Source organism: Neophocaena asiaeorientalis, unplaced genomic scaffold, assembly GCF_003031525.2.
Source record: "Neophocaena asiaeorientalis asiaeorientalis breed wild unplaced genomic scaffold, Neophocaena_asiaeorientalis_V1.1 scaffold138, whole genome shotgun sequence".
Taxonomy (NCBI): Eukaryota; Metazoa; Chordata; class Mammalia; order Artiodactyla; family Phocoenidae; genus Neophocaena; species Neophocaena asiaeorientalis.
In genome coordinates this window covers 6,999,687-7,020,377 of record NW_020172632.1, presented here as the reverse complement: position 1 = coordinate 7,020,377, position 20,691 = coordinate 6,999,687, and the positions used below count along the sequence as shown (strand labels likewise).

The window sequence follows — 20,691 nt, the reverse complement described above, 5'->3', positions numbered from 1 at the left end:
ATAACAAGTGTTGGCAAGGAGAGATTAGTAGTGCAGAAATTGGAACCCTTGTACTTTAGAATCCTTGTACATTTCTGGAGGGAACGCAAAATTGTACAGCTGATATGGGAAATAATTTGGCTGTTCCTCAAAAAGCTAAACATAGAATTACCATATGATCCAGCAATTCCACTCCTAGGTATATACCTAAAGGAATTGAAAGCAAGCGTTCAAACAGATACTTGTGTGCTGATGTGTATAGCGGCATTATTCATAAGAGCCAAAAAGTGGAAACAACCCAAATATTTGTCCATGGACAAATAAAATGTGGTACATACATTGGAATATTATCCAACCATAAAAAGGAATGAAGTACTGATGCATGTTACAACATGGATGAACATTATGCTAAGTGAAATAAACCAGGTACAAAAGGACAAATGTATGATTCCATTTCATGAGTTACCTAGAGTAGGCAAATTCATAGAGACAGAAAGTAGATTAGAGCTTACGAGGGACTGGGGAGAGAGGAATGGGGAGTTATTGCCTATGGTGAGACCTTCTATTTGGGATGATGAAAAAGTTTTGGAAATAGTGGTAATGGTTACACAATATTGTGAGTGCGACTAATGCCACTGAATGTTTAAAGGCTTCCCTGGTGGCACGGTGGTTAAGAATCTGCCTGCCAATGCAGGGGACACAGGTTCAAGCCCTGGTCCGGGAAGATCTCACATGCCACGGAGCAAAAAAGCCCATGCGCCACAACTACTGAGCCTGTGCTCTAGAGCCCACATGCCACAACTACTGAAGCCCACGCTCCTAGAGCCCGTGCTCCACAATAAGAGAAGCCACCGCAATGAGACGCCCACACACCGCAACGAAGAGTAGCCCCCGCTCGCCACGACTAGAGAAAAGCCCACGCACGGCAACAAACACCCAGCACAGTCAAAAATAAAATAAACAAATTTATTTTAAAAAATGTTTAAAATGGCATATGTATGTTATATATATTTTACTACAATTTTTAAAAGATTAATAATATACCAAAAGCCATTGAATTGTTCACTTTAAATGGGTAAATTGTATAATATGTGAATTGTATCACAATAGTAACTGGACTCCACATGCAAAGGAATGAAGTTGGACCCTAATTTCACACCATATACAAAAGTTAACTCAAAATGGATCAAAGACCTGAATTTCAGAACTAAAATTATAAAACTCTTAGAAGAAAACATAGGCATAAATTTTCATGATCTTGGATTAGGTAATAATTTCTTACATATGACACCAAAAGCACAAACAATGAAAGAAAAAATAAACTGGACATGGTTGAAATTTAAAACTTTTGTGTTTCAAAGGACACCATGAAAAAAATAAAAAGACAACCCATAGTTTAAAAAATATTGGCAAATTATATATCTGATAAGGTATGTATCTTATCTGGGGATAAGGGATATAACTTATATTTAGAATATATAAAGATCACTTACAACTCAATAATAAAAAGACATGCCCAATTTTTTAAGTGGGCAAAGGATTTGAATTGACATTTATCCAAATAAGATATAGAAGTGGCTGACAGCATATGAAAAGTCGTTCAATATTACTACCCTTCAGGGAAATGCAAATCAAAACCACAATGAGATACTTCACACCCACTAAGATGGTTATAATCAAAAAGACAGACAAGTGGGAGGTACAAACTATTGGGTGTAAAATAGGCTACAAGGATGTATTGTGCAACATGGGGAATATAGCCAATAGTTTGTAATAACTGTAAATGGAGTGTAACATTTAAAATTGTATAAAAATAAAAGATAAAAATGATTTTAAGAAATTCAAAAGGATTCCTAGCTTTTCGTTAAAAAAAAAAAAGACAGACAAACAATAACAAGTGTCATATACTGCTGGTGGGAATGTAAAATAGTTCAGCCAATTTGGAAAATGTTCTAAAATTGATTGTGGTGGTGATGGTTGCATAATTCTATGTATATTTTAAAACCATTAAATTGTACACTTTGAGTGACTTTTATGATATGTAAGTTTTATCTCAATAAAGCTGTTTAAACAAAAAGACCAACTTGTGTAAACAAAGTTCCTCTACATCATCAGCATCATCAGTACAAAATAAGAATTGTATTAGAAAATAAGGCATGATTCATGGTAGCAATAAGAACTGTAAAGTACCTAAGAATTAACCTATCCAAAAATGCACTAGTCTTTTATGGAGAATTTTTTAAATTCTAGTAAAGGATATATCCCATATAAAGTAAAACTTGGGACTTCCCTGGTAGCGCAGTGGTTAAGAATCCACCTGCCAATGCAGGGGACACGGGTTTGAGCCCTGGTCTGGGAAGATCCCACATGCCGTGGAGCAACTAAGCCCATGCACCACAACTACTGAGCCTGTGCACCTAGAGCCCGTGCTCCGCAACAAGAGAAGCCACCGCAATGAGAAGCCCACAGACCGCAATGAAGAGTAGCCCCCACTCGCCACAACTAGAGAAAGCCCACGTGCAGCAACGGAGACCCAGCGCCGTCAAAAATTAATTTAAAAAATTTTTGCTTAAAAAATAAAAAAGTAAAGTAAAACTCCAATAGATGGATAGATTAATAACATTCCAATAAAAATGCCAGAAAGATTTTTTGAGGACCTAGACAAATGCATTTTAAAATGTATATAGAAGAATGGGGGTGTTCAAATAGCCTCCAGGGCATGGTGTGGATGCTGTTGTCCTCAGAATAGTTTTGAGAACTTTAAAGAGGGGTTTTCACCCTATCAGATATGAATGCATACTTGCAAAGCCATGGTAAATTTTTTTTTTTTTTTTGCAGTACACGGGCCTCTCACTGCTGTGGCCTCTCCCGTTGCGGAGCACAAGCTCCAGACACACAGACTCAGCGGCCATGGCTCATGGGCCCAGCCACTCCGCGGCACGTGGGATCTTCCCAGACCGGGGCACAAACCCGTGTCCCCTGCATCAGCAGGCAGACTCTCAACCACTGCGCCACCAGGGAAACCCATGGTAAATTTTTTTTAATTGCAATACGGTATTGGTGCATGAACAAACAAAAATATTTGGAGATATAAATAATAGGGAGAAGATCTTCACAACATCAAAAACTGGTGGGGGATTCCTTTACAGAACTCTTGCACATCAGAAGTGAGCCACAGGTTCCAGATTGGACCCCAAGGCTTCACTTAGGTGGGGACCTTAAAAACTCAAGCCTGCCTGCTCCACTGTTCAAACTGTGACTTGAGAAGACAGACCTGAAATTTCTCAATAAGGAAAGGAAGGTATAGTTAGTTAGTTGACTTGTAATTTGGACAGAATGAAAGTATGATTATATGGAGATATTATATTACAGTTAAGAAAATTGAAACTCAGAGAGATTAAGTAACTTGTCCCAAATCACACAGCAAGCACTAGATCTCTCATGTATAATTAATATATTGCATGTCATTCATTGCATGCTGTCCCCTTCTCACGTATAGTTAATATATTACATGTTATCCGTTGCATACTCTTCCCTTCCTTTCCCCTCTCCTCTCCCCTCCCTGCCCTACAAGTCTGAATAGGGTTCTTCCAGGTCAGTGTCCTCTCTGGGGCTGGCGCTCTGGCCTTACTCACCCTGAGGGATGCTCTGGAAGGCTGTGGAGTCCTTGTTCATGGTGTCACTGGTGGGGAACCCCAGTGGGAACTGGCCCACCTCGACACTAGTCATCTTGCTCCGGCTCCCCGGATTCCCCTCTATGGGCGCTGTGTGGATGCCCTTGTCCTCGGAACAGTCCTGCTGGCTGCTCAGTGTCAGGCTGGAGGTGTCACTGAAGATGAGGCTGGAGACCAGGCTCAGAGTCTCATTGGAGCCCAGGATCGGGGTCATGCATGAGGGTGGAGAAGGGGTGGAGTTGGGTCCCCGGGTGCTGGAGTGCAGGCTGATAGCCCCGCTGGGACCAGGAAACCGGGTCAAGCATGAGGCCCGAGTGATGGTCATGTTCAAATCAGACTTGGGATTGTCATTTGAAGCCATGTTGATGGTTCCCTTGGAACTCGTGTTCCAGGCTGCACCAAAGGTTCTTTTTGAAACAGATCCAGAGATGTTATGTGAAACCAAAGTGATGGTCTCGTTCATGTCTGGCATTAGGGACCCAGGAGAACTTGGAGCTGCATTCAGGTCCAGCTTGGAGATGTTTCCTGAGCCCACACTGAGCAGCTTATTGGAATCAGGATCCAGAGAAGAGTTTGGGGCTGGAATAAGGAGAGTTTTTGAGCCTGGCCTGGAGGTGCTTTGGCCCAGAACAAGGGTTTCTTTTGAATAAGGCCTTTTAAATGGGTTTGATTCAGGCCTGGAAGGATTGGAGTTACTCTGACCCAAAACAAAACTCTTGCTTGGGAGGGAGCTGAAGGCCTCCTCAGAATCTGGCCCAGAGTGGTTCCCCAAACTCAGACCCTGGGCTTCCGTAGAGCCAGGGCTCAGAACGAGGTTTGAGGCTGGACTTAGGGCCCTCTGTGAGTCAGCTGTCGAGATGTGATTGGAATCCAAACCCAAAGCTTCACCAGAGTGGGCAGTGGTGATCTGGAGGGAGGCTGGAGCTGCGGCCCTGCTGTCATCAGGTCTGGGGGTGTTATCAGATGCCAGGCCAGGGGCCTCCTCTGAGACAGGACTCAGAGTTGGATTAAGGTCTGGAACAAGAACCAAGCCGGGACCCAGGGGTGGATTCAAGACAGGAACAAGGTCTGTATCTAGGTTGGGCCCAGAGATGGTGTCAGAGCCTAAACCAGGGGCCTCAGTGGAGTTGAGAGTGGGTATCATCTTTGTGTCTTCACGGAGGACCAGACTAGCCCCTGGATTCATGGCCATGCCTGGTCTGGAGTTCTCTCAATGCCACTGCTCCCTTCTGTCCAATAGCCTACTGTTGAGCTCCTGAGAGGGAGAAAGGCAAATTGAGCCTCACCTGTTGAAACCCTTCCATGGCTCCCCACCATCCTTAGCATGAAGTCCCTGGGGTGACTTACGAGGTTCTTCATGACCACGTCCAGCCCACCTGTCCAGTCCTGTCCTGCACGGCTCTCCCCTGGCTCTCTCAGCTCCAGCCCCATCCCCTGTGTTCCCTTCTTGGACCACACCCTGCTCCCTTGCAGCTCACGGCCCTTACATGCAATTGCCTTGTCCTGGAACCTCCTCCTACTATCCTTGCCGATCCCACTCTTCTGAGCAAATGATTCATGGCACTTTATTCCAATGACTTGTTTAGTGGTCCAGCCCCTGCTAGAGATGAGCTCCCCACTGGAGATAACTATGCACATCTTAGTGCCAGGGGCATCCCCAGCACCTAACACAATGCCAGGTCCACAGTAAGAAGTCCACAAATACTAGACCAATGAGGATCCCCCTTAAGGCAGAAAAAGGGAAGGGGGAGCCTCCTTACTTACCCTACTTCCAGCCAACCCCTAAGTTTCTAGAACTATTCTGTGAATGACTGTGGTTCTAGATTCCCAAAGCAGCCTTGACAGAACTGCCCACGGCCCTTAGCAGTTTGCTCTGGGTGCGGCAGGCACCTGAGCAATCAACCAAAACAGAGCCTGTCTCAGCCCAGCAATCTGACTGCTGGGTGAACTCCCCAATCCTCCCACTCTATCCTACCCCCATACCTGGGCCATGCTTCCTACGGGAATTGTAGGGACAGCTCACCTGCGTGCATGGTGTTCTTAAGCAGGAGTTGGTCCCTGGGAGGAGATGCAGAAGGAGAGCAAGTCAGGCAATAGTGGCTTTTCCAACATGTACTGAGCAAAGTCTAAAGGCCAGGCATGCACATCTGCTAACAAAATCTCCCTGCACACACACACAGTCCCAGAAGTTAGGTATGACTACTGCATTATATACTTAAGGAAGTGGAGGTCAAAGGGAGGAAGATGACCCACCCCACTGGCCCTCAGGGCAGCCAAGACCACCTCTTTATGCCACCTGACTTCCTACCCTCAGTGGCTTCCCGTTGTCTTCAGGACAGCATCCTCAATCCTTAGCAGGACCTAAAAGGCCCTTCTGTGTCTGGCCCCAACTCCCTTTTCTCCTTTCTTGCCCCTCCATACTCCCTCTATACCCCACCCCTTCATTCCAACATCCCTCAACTCCTTTGAGTTTCTCCAAAGAGCCAAGCTCCCAGGTTAATTCTGGCCCTCCATAGGTTGGGCACCCCCTTCTCCAGCTGCATTCCCTGACTAACACCCACAGTTTCACCCCTTCAGATTTCAGCTTATATGTTATGAGCCTTCCAGGTCCCCCAGACAGGTGAGGTCTACTTATAAGTTCCCAGGGCATCTTATCCACTTCCCCTTTCTTGGCACACAATATCTGGTTTCCTCACTAGACAAGAAGATCCCTAAGAACCTAGCACAGCACCTGGCACACAGTAAATTTTCAATAAGTGAGCTTGTTATTTCATCTTTTTATCTCTTCATTCATTCATCCATTCTGTCACTAGTTCATTTCAACACGTATTCATTTATTATTCATTTATGCACTAACTCATTCACTAAGTCATTTACTCATCCCATAAATTTTGCTGTGCATGTTTATGGCTTGGCTTTGGAAAAACATAGATCTGGAGTCATGTAGTCCTGGGTTCAAATCTCAGCTCATCCTCTCAGTAATGTTAGTAAATCTGGGAAAGAGACACTCCTGCTCTGGCTCTCACCCTGCTCATCTCTAATATGGGGAGCATAAAACCTGCCACCCAAGAGTAGTTGAAGTCTCAGTGTCTGGCACGCAGCCCACGTGGCCCACTGAAGGTCTTCTCTAAATGTAAGTACTTGTTCTGCTACTCTCTGCGAGGCACGGTGGGCAGAGAACAGTAAGGTGCTCAGAGCCCAGCAGGACCTGCCGTCACCCCCAAGCACGCAGTTCATGCAGAGCCTTGCAATCTGCCTCAGAGGAAGGAAGCGTTCACCTACCATCAGCACCAGAGGTGATTTTAACCTGAAGCTAATGAAATTGAAAATATCAAGCCTCCTTTCTCGTATAGTTCTTTTCCAAAGGGACTGTCCTTAAGTTTGTGTTCACATTTTGTCTTCTTCTACTTAAAGAGGAGCCTCCAAATTATAAAAAGCCTCAGGCTCCAAAAGACCCTGGATCACCCCACCCGAATTCTCCTCTTGTGAAACACACACACACACACACACACACACACACACACACACACACACACACAGGCTATAGTTAACAAAGGGAGGCATTTTCAACCTGGAAAAAAATATGAGTCAGGTACAGCCTATGAGGCAGTCAGCAGGGTTTTGTAAGGCCTCACCGGTTTAGCCTGTGAAAGAGAATAATTTCTACCCCTCTGACCCAGCGGATGCATGATACTGGTCACTGGGCAGGAAGGCACATGTCCCAGCTCTGGCTGACCCTCCTTCATCCATGAGAAAAGAGCGATCTCCCCCACTTTCTCCTGTTCCCTCAGTCTTCCTCCTCCACCCTGCAGCAGACAGGCAAGGCTTCAGAGCTGCCTGACAGTGGGGGGTAGCCCACATCTTACCCTCCACCAAAGGGAAGTTGTACACTGGGAAGAGTGATGGTTGCTGAGGGGCTTGGGTGGGACCCAAGAGAGCTAAAGGAGGTCACTGCACAGCTACCTATTGGCCTTTGCCCCCAGGCTTTGGGGCCCCAAATAAGGAGAGTAGAGGGAGGCCATAAAACACCTAGTCCAGTCAGAGACCGACAGAACCATGGACCGATTCCCATCCTCTCTCCTCCACTTCTGTGAACCTTTCCAGGCCTTTAACAGGGGTTTCTGGAGCTCTCCGGAGGAGGAACTATCAGTGGGTCTTCCAGTTCCTCTTTGAGAACATGTTTATCAGTCGTATAGGCCGGGAATGTGTTAGGCGCTCATGTGAGTATCTGTACACACACACCTGACACTGAGGTCCCTCAGACCTAGAGAATCCGAAACAGAACATGCCAGCTTTCCTCCATATCAGACCCTCTTATTCTCCTACGTTGCAAGAAACTGGCACCATTACTCAAACCAGAAAAAATATTATCCTTGACTACTCTCTTCTTCACTTGCTGAATCCAAATTGGGCCAAGTTCTGCTAATTCTGGCTCCAGAAAATCTCCCAAATATCTCCCCATATCTCCATCACCACCACTAAACCCAAGTACAGCTCCCATTGCTTTGGGGCTCTGTCTTCGAATTGCCCTCTCAACAAGGGTCTCTGTGTGTAAGGGCAGCTCCCAATAAACCATTTTCCAAATTGAGCCACAAAGATCTTCCTTTAAAATTACATTCAATAGTGTGGTACTGGCAAAAGGATAGACATATAGGCCAATGGAATAGAACTGAGAGTCCAGAAATAAATCCATGCATCTATGGTCAATTGATTTTTGACAAGGATGCCAACTCCCTTCAGTGGGGAAAGAATAGTCTCTTCAACAAATGGTGGTGGGACAACTGGAAATCAATATCTAAAAGAATAAATTGGACCCTTTTCACACTAGATACAAAAGTTAACTCAAAATGGATTAAAGACCTAAATATAAGAGGCATAAATACATAGGCAAAAACATAGGTATAAATCTTCATGACCTTGAATTTGGCAATGATTTCTTAGATATGACACCAATAGCATAAGAAACAGAAGAAAAGGGCTTCCCTGGTGGCGCAGTGGTTGAGAGTCCGCCTGTCGATGCAGGGGACACGGGTTCGTGTCCCGGTCCGGGAAGATCCCACATGCCGCGGAGCGGCTGGGCCCATGAGCCATGGCCACTGAGCCTGCACGTCCGGAGCCTGTGCTCCGCAGCGGGAGAGGCCAGAGCAGTGAGAGGCCCACATACCACAAAAAAAAAAAAAAAAGAAAAGAAACAGAAGAAAAAATAGGTAAACAGAACATCAGCAAAATTAAAAACTTGTGCATCAAAAGATACTATTAGGAAGTGAAAACACAACTTACAGGATGTGAGAAAATATTTGTAAATCATGTATCTGATAAGAGTCAAATATCTAGAACATATAAAGAACTCTTACAAATTAACAACAAAAAGACAAACAACCCAATTTAAAAACGGGCAAACAGGCCTTCACTGGTGGTGCAGCAGTTAAGAATCCACCTGCCAATGCAGGGGACACGGGTTCGAGCCCTGGTCCAGGAAGATCCCACATGCCACGGAGCAACTAAGGCCGCGAGCCACAACTACTGAGCCCGTGTGCCACAACTACTGAAGCCCACACACCTAGAGCCCATGCTCTGCAACAAAAGAAGCCACGACAATGAGAAGCCCACGCACCACAACGAAGCGTAGCCCGCACTCACCACAACTAAAGAAAGACCGTGTGTAGCAACGAAGACCCAACACAGCCATAAATAAAATTAATTAATTAATTAATTAAATGAAAAGAAAAAAAAGAAATCCATACCAAAATACATCATGAGTAAACTTCTGAAAACTAAAGGCAATGAAAAAAAAAATCTTAAAAGCAACCAGAGAGAATTACCTATGGAGAACACAAATTCAAATCACAGCAATTTTCTCATCTGAAGCCATGGAGGCCAGAAAGAAGTGGTACACATTTTTTAAGTGCCGAAAAAAAAGAACTGTCAACCACAAATTCTATAACTGGCAAAGTTATTCTTCAGGGGTGAAGGAGAAATAAAGAAACTCTTAGAAGGGACTTCCCTGGTGGTCCAGTGTTTAGGACTCCATGCTTCCACCGCAGGGGGCATGGGTTCAATCCCTGGTCAGGGAACTAAGATCCCACATATGCCGCACAGTGTGGTGCCCCCTACCAAAAAAAGAAAAAAAAAAAAGATACTCTTAGATGAAGGAAAAATGCATGCAAATTCAACCATGCCAATCCCCTCTTAGAACCTCTCTGTGACTTCTTATGGCTTTTTAGACTGTGGGGTGTGGGTTATATTATATGTCCTAAAAGACAGATTTCCAGGCCTCACTCTTTGAAATTCCACTTTGCAGCCCTGAGGAGGCTCTGAGGGGGCCTTTTATCAAGCTCTCCCCCTCCAACCATCCCCAAAGTGATCATCACATAGTTGGTGGACAGGCCACAAGGGGAGACCCTCTAATCTTCAGTCTGATGTCTGTTTCTTTTGCCAGGACCCTCAGCCCACAGGCCTTGCCCCTGCATCTCTCCAGCTACATCCATCTCCTTCCCCAGCCCTATGCTTGAGCCACTTCCAACTTCTCCTAGTGCTTCAAATGGGGCCTTTGCAAATACTCTTTCCTCTTCTTGTAAACTTCCCCAAGACTACTCACCTAAACCTCCATCACTTCCCCTGGTTAACATCTAGTCACTTTCCAGATGCCAGCTTAGGTGTTTTTCCTCCTGGAAGTCTTCCTGGGACCCTCAAATGTGGGTAAGGTGCCCACGTCATGTGATCACCCTGTACCAGAGGATTGCTCTGTTTACTTGTATGTCTCCACTTTAGAAAATGAGCTTGGTGAGTGTCTATTACCCCTGTTTCCCCAGGACATGGCATAGTGCCTAGCACACAGAGAAGGTTCAGAACACTTTAACGGAATAAGGGGATGAATGGATGATTGACAACTCTTCAAGACACGTATCATTATCCTCATTTACTGGCGTGTTAATTCAGACTGATCAGGGACATAAATAGATTTTTGCAAAGTCTCCAGAAAGTGGCAGAGGAAGGATTCAAACCCAGGTATTCTTAGCTCACAGTTTTCCCTACAAGATCCCAGAGATTCCCAAGGTACGAATCACTCAGCGAAGCCGCGTCTTCCCGTTTCCCCCATTCCCTCTGCCACTCTTAGGCCTCTACCCTAGAGGAAAAGTCCAGTGAAAACAACGCGCCTCTCCTGATGCCCAGTTATAATGCACAAATCCAGGGCTTTGGAGTCAGCTGGACTTGAATTTGAAACCTGCTCTGTCTCTCACCAACGGTATGAACCTGGGAAGGTTAGCCTCACCACACTGCATGTCTATATTAATACTCAATCCACAAGGTAAGGTAGGGAATAAAATGCGATAATGCACATAGGGATGATCGTAGCGTCTGGCCCCCAGCAGTTCCCCACATAAACGTCCATCCTCACCGTCCCTTCCTCCCCCTGGGTGATGGCTGGGTGGGGGCCGTGAGAAAAGGCTCAAGTCTGGCTTTTAGCTTCTCAGCCTCCTCTTCCCCCCAGGCTGTGGTAGTCCCTCCTGAGTCTTCTGACTCTCCCTCTCCTCCCCCAGACTCCCATCCACCGCATTCTCAGAACTTGATAGCCTAAACTCTTTGTCCACGAGCCTTAAGTGCTGATGTAAAAGTTCAATGTGTTACCTCCACCTGGGGCATCCACATGGTAACAGAAATTCAGCCGTTAGTCAAAGATATGAAGTTCTAACTGTGGAATTACAGCCAGAGAGGGAAGACTTTTACCCAGGGAGGGGGTGTCAAGGTGGTAACTGCCTTGTGGAGGCTGCCTCCACCCCTGGGACTTTCCCAGAGCCACACTGAAGCTTACCTAGGCTCCCCCCAACTCCAGGCAGTGTCGTGGTCTTTGTGAGGTCACCATGACTCAGAGTTTCCAGCCAATGAGGCCCCTTCTCATGCCTACACAGTGGGAAGAAGCAGGAAGATGTCCTTTCAGAGAAGGAGCTATCGGGCTTCCCTGGTGGCACAGTGGTTGAGAGTCCGCCTGCTGATGCAGGGGGTGCGGGTTCGTGCCCCGGTCCGGGAAGATCCCACATGCCGTGGAGTGGCTGGGCTGGTGTGCCATGGCCTCTGAGCCTGCATGTCTGGAGCCTGTGCCCCACAACGGGAGAGGCCACAACAGTGAGAGGCCCGCTTACCACAAAAAAAAAAAAAGGAGCTATCTTCTGACCCTCTACCACTGCCTGGAAATAACCTACCTCAGGGACTTCCCTGGTGGCACAGTGGTTAAGAATCTGCCTGCCAATGCAGGGGGCATGGGTTCGAGCCCTGGTCCGGGAAGATCTCACATGCCGTGGAGCAACTAAAGCCCGTGTGCCACAACTACTGAGCCCACGTGCCACAACTACTGAAGCCCACACGCCTAGAGCCCGTGCTCTGCAACAAGAGAAGCCACTGCAATGAGAAGCCCGCGCACTGCAACGATGAGTAGCCCCCGGTCGCTGCAACTAGTAAAAGCCCGCGCACAGCAAAGAAGATCCAACGCAGCCAAAAATAAATAAAATAAAATAAATGAATTTTTTTAAAAAATGAAATGAGCTAGCTCAAACGAAGTCTGACTTCCTTGCCTGGCGTTCAAGCCTCCCCATAAAAGCCCCTCACACTGTGACCTTATGCCTCCATTTATTTTTGGTGACAGACTGGTTCCAAGGAACAGGGCAGGTTTGGGGCACAGCAGACCTGAGATGGAATCTCATGGGTAGTGCTGTGCGTGCAAAGCGCTTGTAATCAGACAACCTGTAACGAGGAAACCGAGACCCACAGAGGGAAAAGATTAGCCCAAGGTCATGAGCTAGGACGCTGCATGTGTCCTTTGTCTCTCTCGGGCTCCACCCTGTTTCCGCAGGCACAGATAACAGTGTGGAGCTGGGGCAGGCCAGGAGACCCAGAATGTGAAACCTGGATCCTGTGATAAGGAAATGAAGGCAATGCTATTATCTTCCTAAAGACAAGCTGCTTAACGATGAGCAATAACTAAGCTAACTAAGACAACTAGTGACTGCAAACTTCAAAACAGTAGTGGTTCCCACTTACCCAGATCATTAGACCCTAGGAGAGTCTGTGTATGTCATGTGATGTTCTGAGTTCTACGGCCCGGAAACCTGCCTCCTCACACGTAGTCCCCACCCCCAGGTGTGGCAGCTCTGGAGAGTGGGTTCCCTTCTGTCTACCTAGGATCTCGCCTTTGCGGCCCCCTCCCCCACCCTCTGCTTCCCCACTCCTGGCCCTTCTGCTCCTCCACCTGTTTGTTTCCGTGGCCTCCCAACATGGCCTCTCAGAAAAAATCCTCCAGCAAACTTGCTTCTTTCCCCGCAGCCCCTCACTCACTCTTTACCTGCAGTGACAAGAACCCTTTCTGACTCCTCCGTCTCCTCCCCTGGCCTCAAGCACCCAATTAATCACCAAGTCCTTCTGCTTCCAAATCTGTCCTGTCCCTCCAACTCCATACCCTCCGTCCTGGCTGAGGTCCTCATCATCATCGGAAACCCAGATTCTGGCCAGTCTTCTCAATAAAATCCAGCTCCATCCTGCAGCTAGGGAGCATCCCTGACACCTCATTTCCCCTTAAGCCCTCCCACTTCCCACAAGGTCACATCCACACTCCTTGGTCTGGAATTGAGGCCCCTTCACAGTCTGCCTTTGCCTACCTACTTGCCTTGTTTCTGCTCCCTTTTCAATTTTTTAAGTGTGTACTGAAGCACCATATACATACAGAAAATTGCACATACCATGTCAATTTTGATGAATCTTCACTGAGTGGGCGCACCCACGTAACCGGCACCCAGATCTAGAAATGGAACCCACCAGGGTCCCAGAAACCCTCCAGTCACTATCCCCGCCCCGCGGAGGCTAAGTGCTATCCTGACTTCTAACAGTACTGTTTAGATTTGCCTGTTTCTGTACTTTATACAAATGGAATTCTCCAGCATAGACTCTTGCTTCTGGCTTCTTTGGTTCAATATTAAATTTGTGAGATTTTACATATTTTTGCATGTGTTGGCTGTTCCTTCTTCTAAATGTTGGCTCCCCTCTAGTCTCTTCCTGATCTTGATCTCTTTCCAGAGCCTTCAGGAAGTTAGTTGTTCTTCATATTTTGTCCAGAGTTCATAATTGCTATCTCTAGGAGGGTTGGTCTGATAGGAGCTATCTTGCCATTACCAGAAGTAGAATCTCTCCTTTTTAATTTTTATCTTATTTTTCTTCCTTTTTCCTTTCTTTAGGATTACTGAATTTGCCTTTCTTCTCTCACTCCTTTTTTCCCCTTTTCTATCCATATGGAATTTACATATTTTGTATCTATTCCTTAGGGTTACTCTAGCCATTTTAATGTGCATGCTTTACATAGAAAAATCTAAAATTAAGTAATACTGTTATCCTCCTCCAGAAAAATCAAAAAACAAAAGACATAAGGACCTGAGAAGAGTTTAACCCTAATCAGCCAACTTATATACCATTGTTTTCCTTTATTTTAGTCCTGTTCTGATTTTTAAATCCTACCAATTAGACATCATTGTTTTATGCAATCAATGTTTGTTTAGATTTAACCAATATCTCACCAATATTTCGTCTGATCATGTAACCGAGCAGGACTCTATGGGGCCCTCCTAGACAGAACACCCCTCCTTTTCCTCCACCTGTCTCTTGTTTGTAGAAAAACTTTAGCCTCCTAGGCCTTCCCCAAGTTCTAAAGAATAAATTTAATCAGAGGAGTGAGAAAATGCAGAAGCAAAGGAAAAGAGTCAGAGTTAAGCAAGACAAAATAATAAGTGTAACCATTAAACAAAGTCAAGAACCTTTAGCTCCTCCTCAAGGGCCGTAGATAATATCCTGAGTCATGTCCTTTGAGCTATTTTTCAGATACCGAAAGCCCCACCAGGTGGAAGATGTTAACGGTATACCACCCACAGCACTTAGACCTCAGACCTCTTGGAACCAGAAGGTTGATGATGTTGACTCCCTATTACCTCACCACCAACCAATCAGAAGAATGTCCACCAGCTGATCACACACCCCACAACCTCCCTCCCTCACACTGTCCTTAAAAACCTTCCCTTAAAGCCATCAGGGAGTTCGGATCTTTTAAGCACTAGCTGTGTAAACTCCTTGCTTGGCACCCAGCAATAAACGCTGCATTTTCCTTTATCACAGCCCGGTGTCGGTAGATTGGCTTTACTTCACACGGGCGAGCAGGTGGACCGATGTTTGGTTCGGTAGCAATCATTTTTTAAATTCAATCTCAGACCTTCCATCTGGGATCCATTTCCTTCTGCCTAAAGAATAGCCTTAAAAAAAAAAAAAAATAGCCTTGATAAATTCCTTAATAAGAGTTTACTAGTGATAAGCTCTTTTAATTTTTGTTTACAAAAAAAATTTTGTCCTCATTCTTGAAAATATTGTCACTGCATGTAGAATTCTAGGGTGTCTGTTATTCTATTTTAGCACATCAAAGTGAATATCCCACTGCTTTCTGGCCCCCATTGACGTTTCTAGTTCATTATTCCACTGGAATCATTCCCCAGTCTCATCTCCTACCATTTCCTCCTACACAATTTCTGCTTTAGCAACACAGTGGTTTCCCAGAACTCACAGTGATGTTTCTTGCCTCTGTGCCTTTTCTCATGCTGTTCCTTCCATGCAGAATGCTGTTTCCCTCCCATTCCTCCCCATTTCATCTGCATAACTCCTACTCATCTGTCAAAACCCAGTGGTATCTTCTCTAGGAAGTCTGTCATCCCACAGCTGTTTTAGGACTTTCTCCTCTGCTCTTGCAGCATTATTACACCTTATTACAGTGTGCTATAAATTTCTTGTAACTTGATTATTTCCCCCATTAATCTGAGAATGCTTTAAGAACAGAGATGTTGTCTTATTCATCTTTGCATGCCTGGTACCCAAGGCCTGATCCATACCTGGTACCAAGTATACTTGGGTCAGAATTTCAATACTTCAGTAAGTATTTCCTAAAGAAATGTCTTATTCTCACTTTGGCCTCCTCCACCTCACTCCCTGCCCTGTTCTTAAACATTTAATCTCTGCCACCTCCTCTCCACTGAGGTTCTGCCTCTGAGGCCATGGCTGACTTGAAAGGTTTGTCCTTCAACTTCATTCTCTGCCTTCTCTGGAACATGTACTTTACGATGATCCAAACTGAAGACTTTCTCCTTCCTTGGCCCCTGGGGCACTTCACTCTGCTGGTTCTCTCCCTGCCCCAGATTCTTTTTCTCCTGTGTCCTTTTCAGAGTCCCCCCCGCCCCCACTCCCTACATCTGTGTCCCCCAGGATTCTGGCTTTGGGTCTCCTCTCTCTCACTTGGGACCTCTTCCACACTCCTTGTTTTCATTATGGCATCCACGCAGTTGGCTCCTAGATCAGTCAGGGTCCAACCAGGAAAGCAAGAAACCATACTGAGTATTTAAAACAGAGGGAATTTATTCCAGGGACATGGCTCCACAGTGAAAGCTGAGAAGTCAAATGGGCAGTAGGAAGGGATACAGGACCCCAGGTTCCTGGGTCACCTGGCCGAAGTGGGTGCCATAGTGAGACAGAGCAATTCATTGCTGGACACGTTCTCTGAAGCAGAGGGAGAGAGATGACAAAATACACTGCCTCTCCCCTTCCACCCGCCATGCTCCTGCCAGTGCCTCCCATTGGCTGAAGCAGCTGGAAGGCAGTGAGAAGGGAGGCAGGGGTTAACGCAGTGCAGGGCAAGGGAAGAGCCAGGAGTGGATCTGAGATTAACACAGCCCCCTACCTATACTTCCTGCCCCAGCTTGGTCACAATCTGCATGCCCCACCACTTACGGGACACCTGTAACTCAGCATGTCTCAGCTGAATCTCCTTCCTACAAAACATGTTCCTCCACCCAGCGTCCTTCTATCAGTTGTCCCTGATTCTCCTAGAGGCAGGCTGAAAGCTTTCAGCAGGGCCTCTGACTCCTCCCTCCGTCTCCCCCCTCCTCCATGTGATGTCAGTTTCCAGGTGCAAAAGGTTCTTTGAAGAAAATGCCCATACCCTCCCCCCTTTCCATCTTACCACCCCCATTTAATTCAGATCTCCTCTTCTCTTGCTTGGCTTCTAACAAGAGCCTCTTCATTGGGTTCCCCGCTTCCATTAACATTTCCCTGAATCATCCTACACCACGACCTGCCCATCACTGGTGAATCAAACATGACTCTTTCCGCCCTGCAGCCTTATGCCCTACCACCGCTCACTCAGACCTCATGACCAGTCAGTCTTTTTTCCGCTTCCCCTAGGGCGTCCTGTGCTCTCTCACTCTGAGCCTTGGGTCGTCCTGCCCGTTATCTGGAATGGCACTTTCTCTTTGCATCTCCTCCAGTGGAAACCCCACCCAGCCCTGCAGCTCCACATTGACGTAAATCTTTTGGAATGAAATTTTCTTTTTTTTTTTGGCCGCACCATTCGGTGTGTGGGATCTTAGTTTCCTGACCAGGGATCGAACCTGCGCCCCATGCAGTGGAAGAGTGGAGTCTTGACCACTGGACCACCAGGGAAGTCCCTGGAATGAAATTTTAACAGCAGATTCCAAAAGCCTTCAAAATGTGCTTACTCTCTGACCAAGCAATTCCACTTCTGAGGATCTGGCCTAAGAACATAATCAGGAATGTGGCCAGAGATCCTCACTGGAGCATTTGCCTGTTAGTAAAAGATTGTAAACAATCCAGGTATCCAACATGGAAGGCAATAGCTCCATAAACTATGGAAACAGCCACTGAATGAGATTTTATGCATCTATTAAAAATGAAAGTTACAGGGACTTTCCTGGCAGTCCAGCAGTTAAGACTCTGCACTTCCAGTGCATGGGTTGCTGGTTCGACCCCTGGTCGGGGAAATAAGACCCCGCATGCCGCATAGCCCAGCCTAAATAAATAAAATAAAATTTAAAAATAAAATAAAATAAAAATGGAGAAGCCTGACTGACACTCAGGTTCAGCTCCTGAGCCCAAAATACAACACTGGATTGCATATTAGACAACACTAGTAATTAAAAAAAAAAAAAAGTCTGGCCAACAGACCAAAGGGGGGACAAAATGAAAATGAAAATTACAATCATATAGGGAAAGTCTCATATTATATATGTGAAAACAAGCAGAATACAAACTCATATTTTTTAAATTGTATATACACGTGCAACAGCACATCATCTTTATCAAGCATTTGGTTTGTACTGGGTACTGTCCCGAGTAATTTACGTGGATTTACTCATTTAAGCTTCACAACAGTCCTACAAGCTAATAAATGGAGAAACTGAGGCACAGAAAGCCCTAGATCACACGGCTGGTGGGTGTCAGGGCTGGAAGGGAGTGCAGGCAGCCCAGGGCCTGTGCACTTAGCCATGCTGCCCCCCACAAGGAGTGGAACCCCAAAGACTGAAAGGGCAGTAACAGCCAAACCTTGCCATGGTAGGTAGAATAATGGCCTCCCAAAGACGGTCACATCCTAAACTCCGGACCTGTGACTGTGTTACTTTATATGCAAAAGGAATTACGATTGCAGATGGAATTAACGTTAATAACTAGCCGACCTTAAAATGGGGAGATTATTCTGGATTATCTGGGTAGGTCCAATGTAATCACAGGGTTCCTTATAAGTGGAAGAGGGAGGCAGAAGAAATTGAGACCGAGAGATGATAATATGCCCAACCTTGCTGGCTATGGAGATGGAGGAATGAGGCCAGGAGCCACGGGATGCAGGCCAACTCTAGAAGCTGGAAAAGGCCGGGAAACAGATTCTCCCCTAGAGCCTCCAGCCTCCAGCCATACCAACATGTTGATTTTGGCCCAGAGAAACGTATCGCAGACTTCTGGCCTCCAGAACTGTAAGATTAAAGATATGTTGTTTAAGCCACTAAATTTGCGGTAATTTGTTACAGCAGCAATAGAAAACACGCCCACCAAAAAAGCAAAAGTTCCAGTAATAAATGTGCATTGAAAAAGATTGGACAGGTCTTCAATAGAATAAAAACAATCAGTTATATCTGGTTGGTGAATCTCTTTGTTTATTTTTAAAGAATGATAATTTCTTTTTCCATATTTCCAAATTTTCCAATATCTTTTTTGTACCATTTTTATAAGGGGAAAACTCTCCCTAAGCAATCATACCCATACTTCAAGGTCCAGGTCAAATGCCGCCTCCCCCAGGAAGCCTCCCAGACACTTTACCCGTGGTTAGGGGTGGCATCTCTTCTCCCATGGCCTTAACACTACATCTGGATTCTAAATGCCTCAGGTGGGATTCTCCCCCGAGCTCAGGGGCCCTGGATAGTGCTAGGGGGGCCCTGGATTCAGGAACAATCAATCATTTTTCCTGACTGAGGTACTCAAGGCTGTATTTCCCGACACTCTGATGGGATTCTGGGTGGGGAGGGTGGGGTTGTGTGGGGCGACACGGCCCCACAGAAGCTCTTAGGGCGCAGTGGGCAGAACTTCCTGCAGCACCAGCTGTAAAGATTCTAAAGACCGCTGCTCCATATCTGAAATGTGGGTGCTTCCTGATAACCTCTATTTTTTCTCCCTATCATATAGGTGGAGGATATAAGCAGATAGGTGAGGGCAGCCCCAGAGAAACAGAACCAGGCATGGCTTTCTTTTTCTTTTTTTGCTGTACGCGTGCCTCTCACGGTTGTGCCCTCTCCCACTGCGGAGCAGAGGCTCCGGAAGCGCAGGCTCAGTGGCCATGGCTCACGGGCCCAGCCGCTCCGCGGCATGTGGGATCCTCCCGGACCGGGGCACGAACCCGCGTCCCCAGCATCGGCAGGCAGACTCTCAGCCACTGCGCCACCAGGGAAGCCCAGGCACGGCTTTCTTGACATAAGAGAAGCCATTTTGGCCTAAGTCATTTTGTGATCTAAGCCTGGCCACAATGCTTGCCCTTGAACAGGTCTCAGTAATCAACAATCTTAAGGGAAGTAAGGGAATGCAGGAACAAAGGAAAAGCAGTCAGGAAACAGGCTGGGTCACTTTGCTGCGTACCTGAAACTATCACAGCGTTGTTAATCGGCTATACTCCAATGTAAAATAAAAAGTTAAAAAAAAAAAAAAAGAAACAGTAGTTCAGATAAAACAGAGTCCTAGTTCCTCCTCAAGGGATACAGTAACAATCTTTGAGTTCTGCAGGAACTAAGGCCCCCACCCAGGTGGAGGATGGGATGATGTTGACCTTTCCTGACCTTCATGACTTCAAACAGTTTAAGCTTGGACTCTGTTGACCTTTGCCCCAGTTCAATGCTGAATTCTCCTCTGCTCAAGCCCCTCATGAATATGCATGTACCCTTAGCTTAACACTCCTCTGGGAAAGCAAGTGTTCTCCTTGCTGCAAGTAATAAATCCTTCCTTCTCCAGATGTTTGGCTTGGTTGTGTCTTTTGACTTAACACCGACAAGAGGTGAACCCAGTTTTCAGGTAAGGGCAGGGGGATTGAAGTAATCAGATAACAGAGGCTGGGCCTCTGTGGGCCTGTGGCTGTTCTGAGGAGAATGGCATGGGAAGTCTTGTGGCTCCATGCAGGGAATGGAGGGATGGGGAAGTATAGGGGGTGCTAAAACTGGATGTCCCCGGTGCTAGGGACAGTCAGGCCTTCTTCAGCCATATCTCAATACCAACTTCCAGAATCATTCTCCAAAATCAAAGCTGAGCGTGTCTCTCTCATGCTTGTCCCACAGGTGCCCTCCAGGTGCCAAGCTCTTTATCAGTGACCCAGCCCTGCTCGCCTCCCCAGCCTCCCCTCCCGAGCACCCCTGTCTCCCACCTGGCGGGATCCAGTCCCACTGCACTACTGCCCTCCCAAGCAAGCCCCTCTCCCACATGGCTTGCTCGCTCCGCACACGCTACCCCCTTGTCTAGAACATCCTTCCCTAGCCCCAGTCCCGCATGGCTCTCCAAGTTCTCCACGCCTCCCCTGAAAACCACCTGGCCCACCCAGGAGGTCGGGGCTCCTCTGCTGTGCTCCCAATCCCCTTGTGTCTCCTGATCCATCATGCCCCACCTTGGAGGCCCTGCTATTAATAGCACATCTTTA

General features: G+C 46.5%; 1 protein-coding gene across 1 annotated transcript in view; it reads right to left on the bottom strand.

The window, feature by feature from the left end:
* Window positions 1-4,845, bottom strand: part of MROH7 (maestro heat like repeat family member 7) — a 42,922-nt gene extending 38,077 nt beyond the window's left edge. Inside the window, exon 1 of the mRNA XM_024739315.1 lies at window positions 3,615-4,845. Coding sequence (XP_024595083.1) covers window positions 3,615-4,845 — 1,231 coding nt within the window. The remainder of the gene's footprint in view (window positions 1-3,614) is intronic.
* Window positions 4,846-20,691: the final 15,846 nt, after the last annotated feature.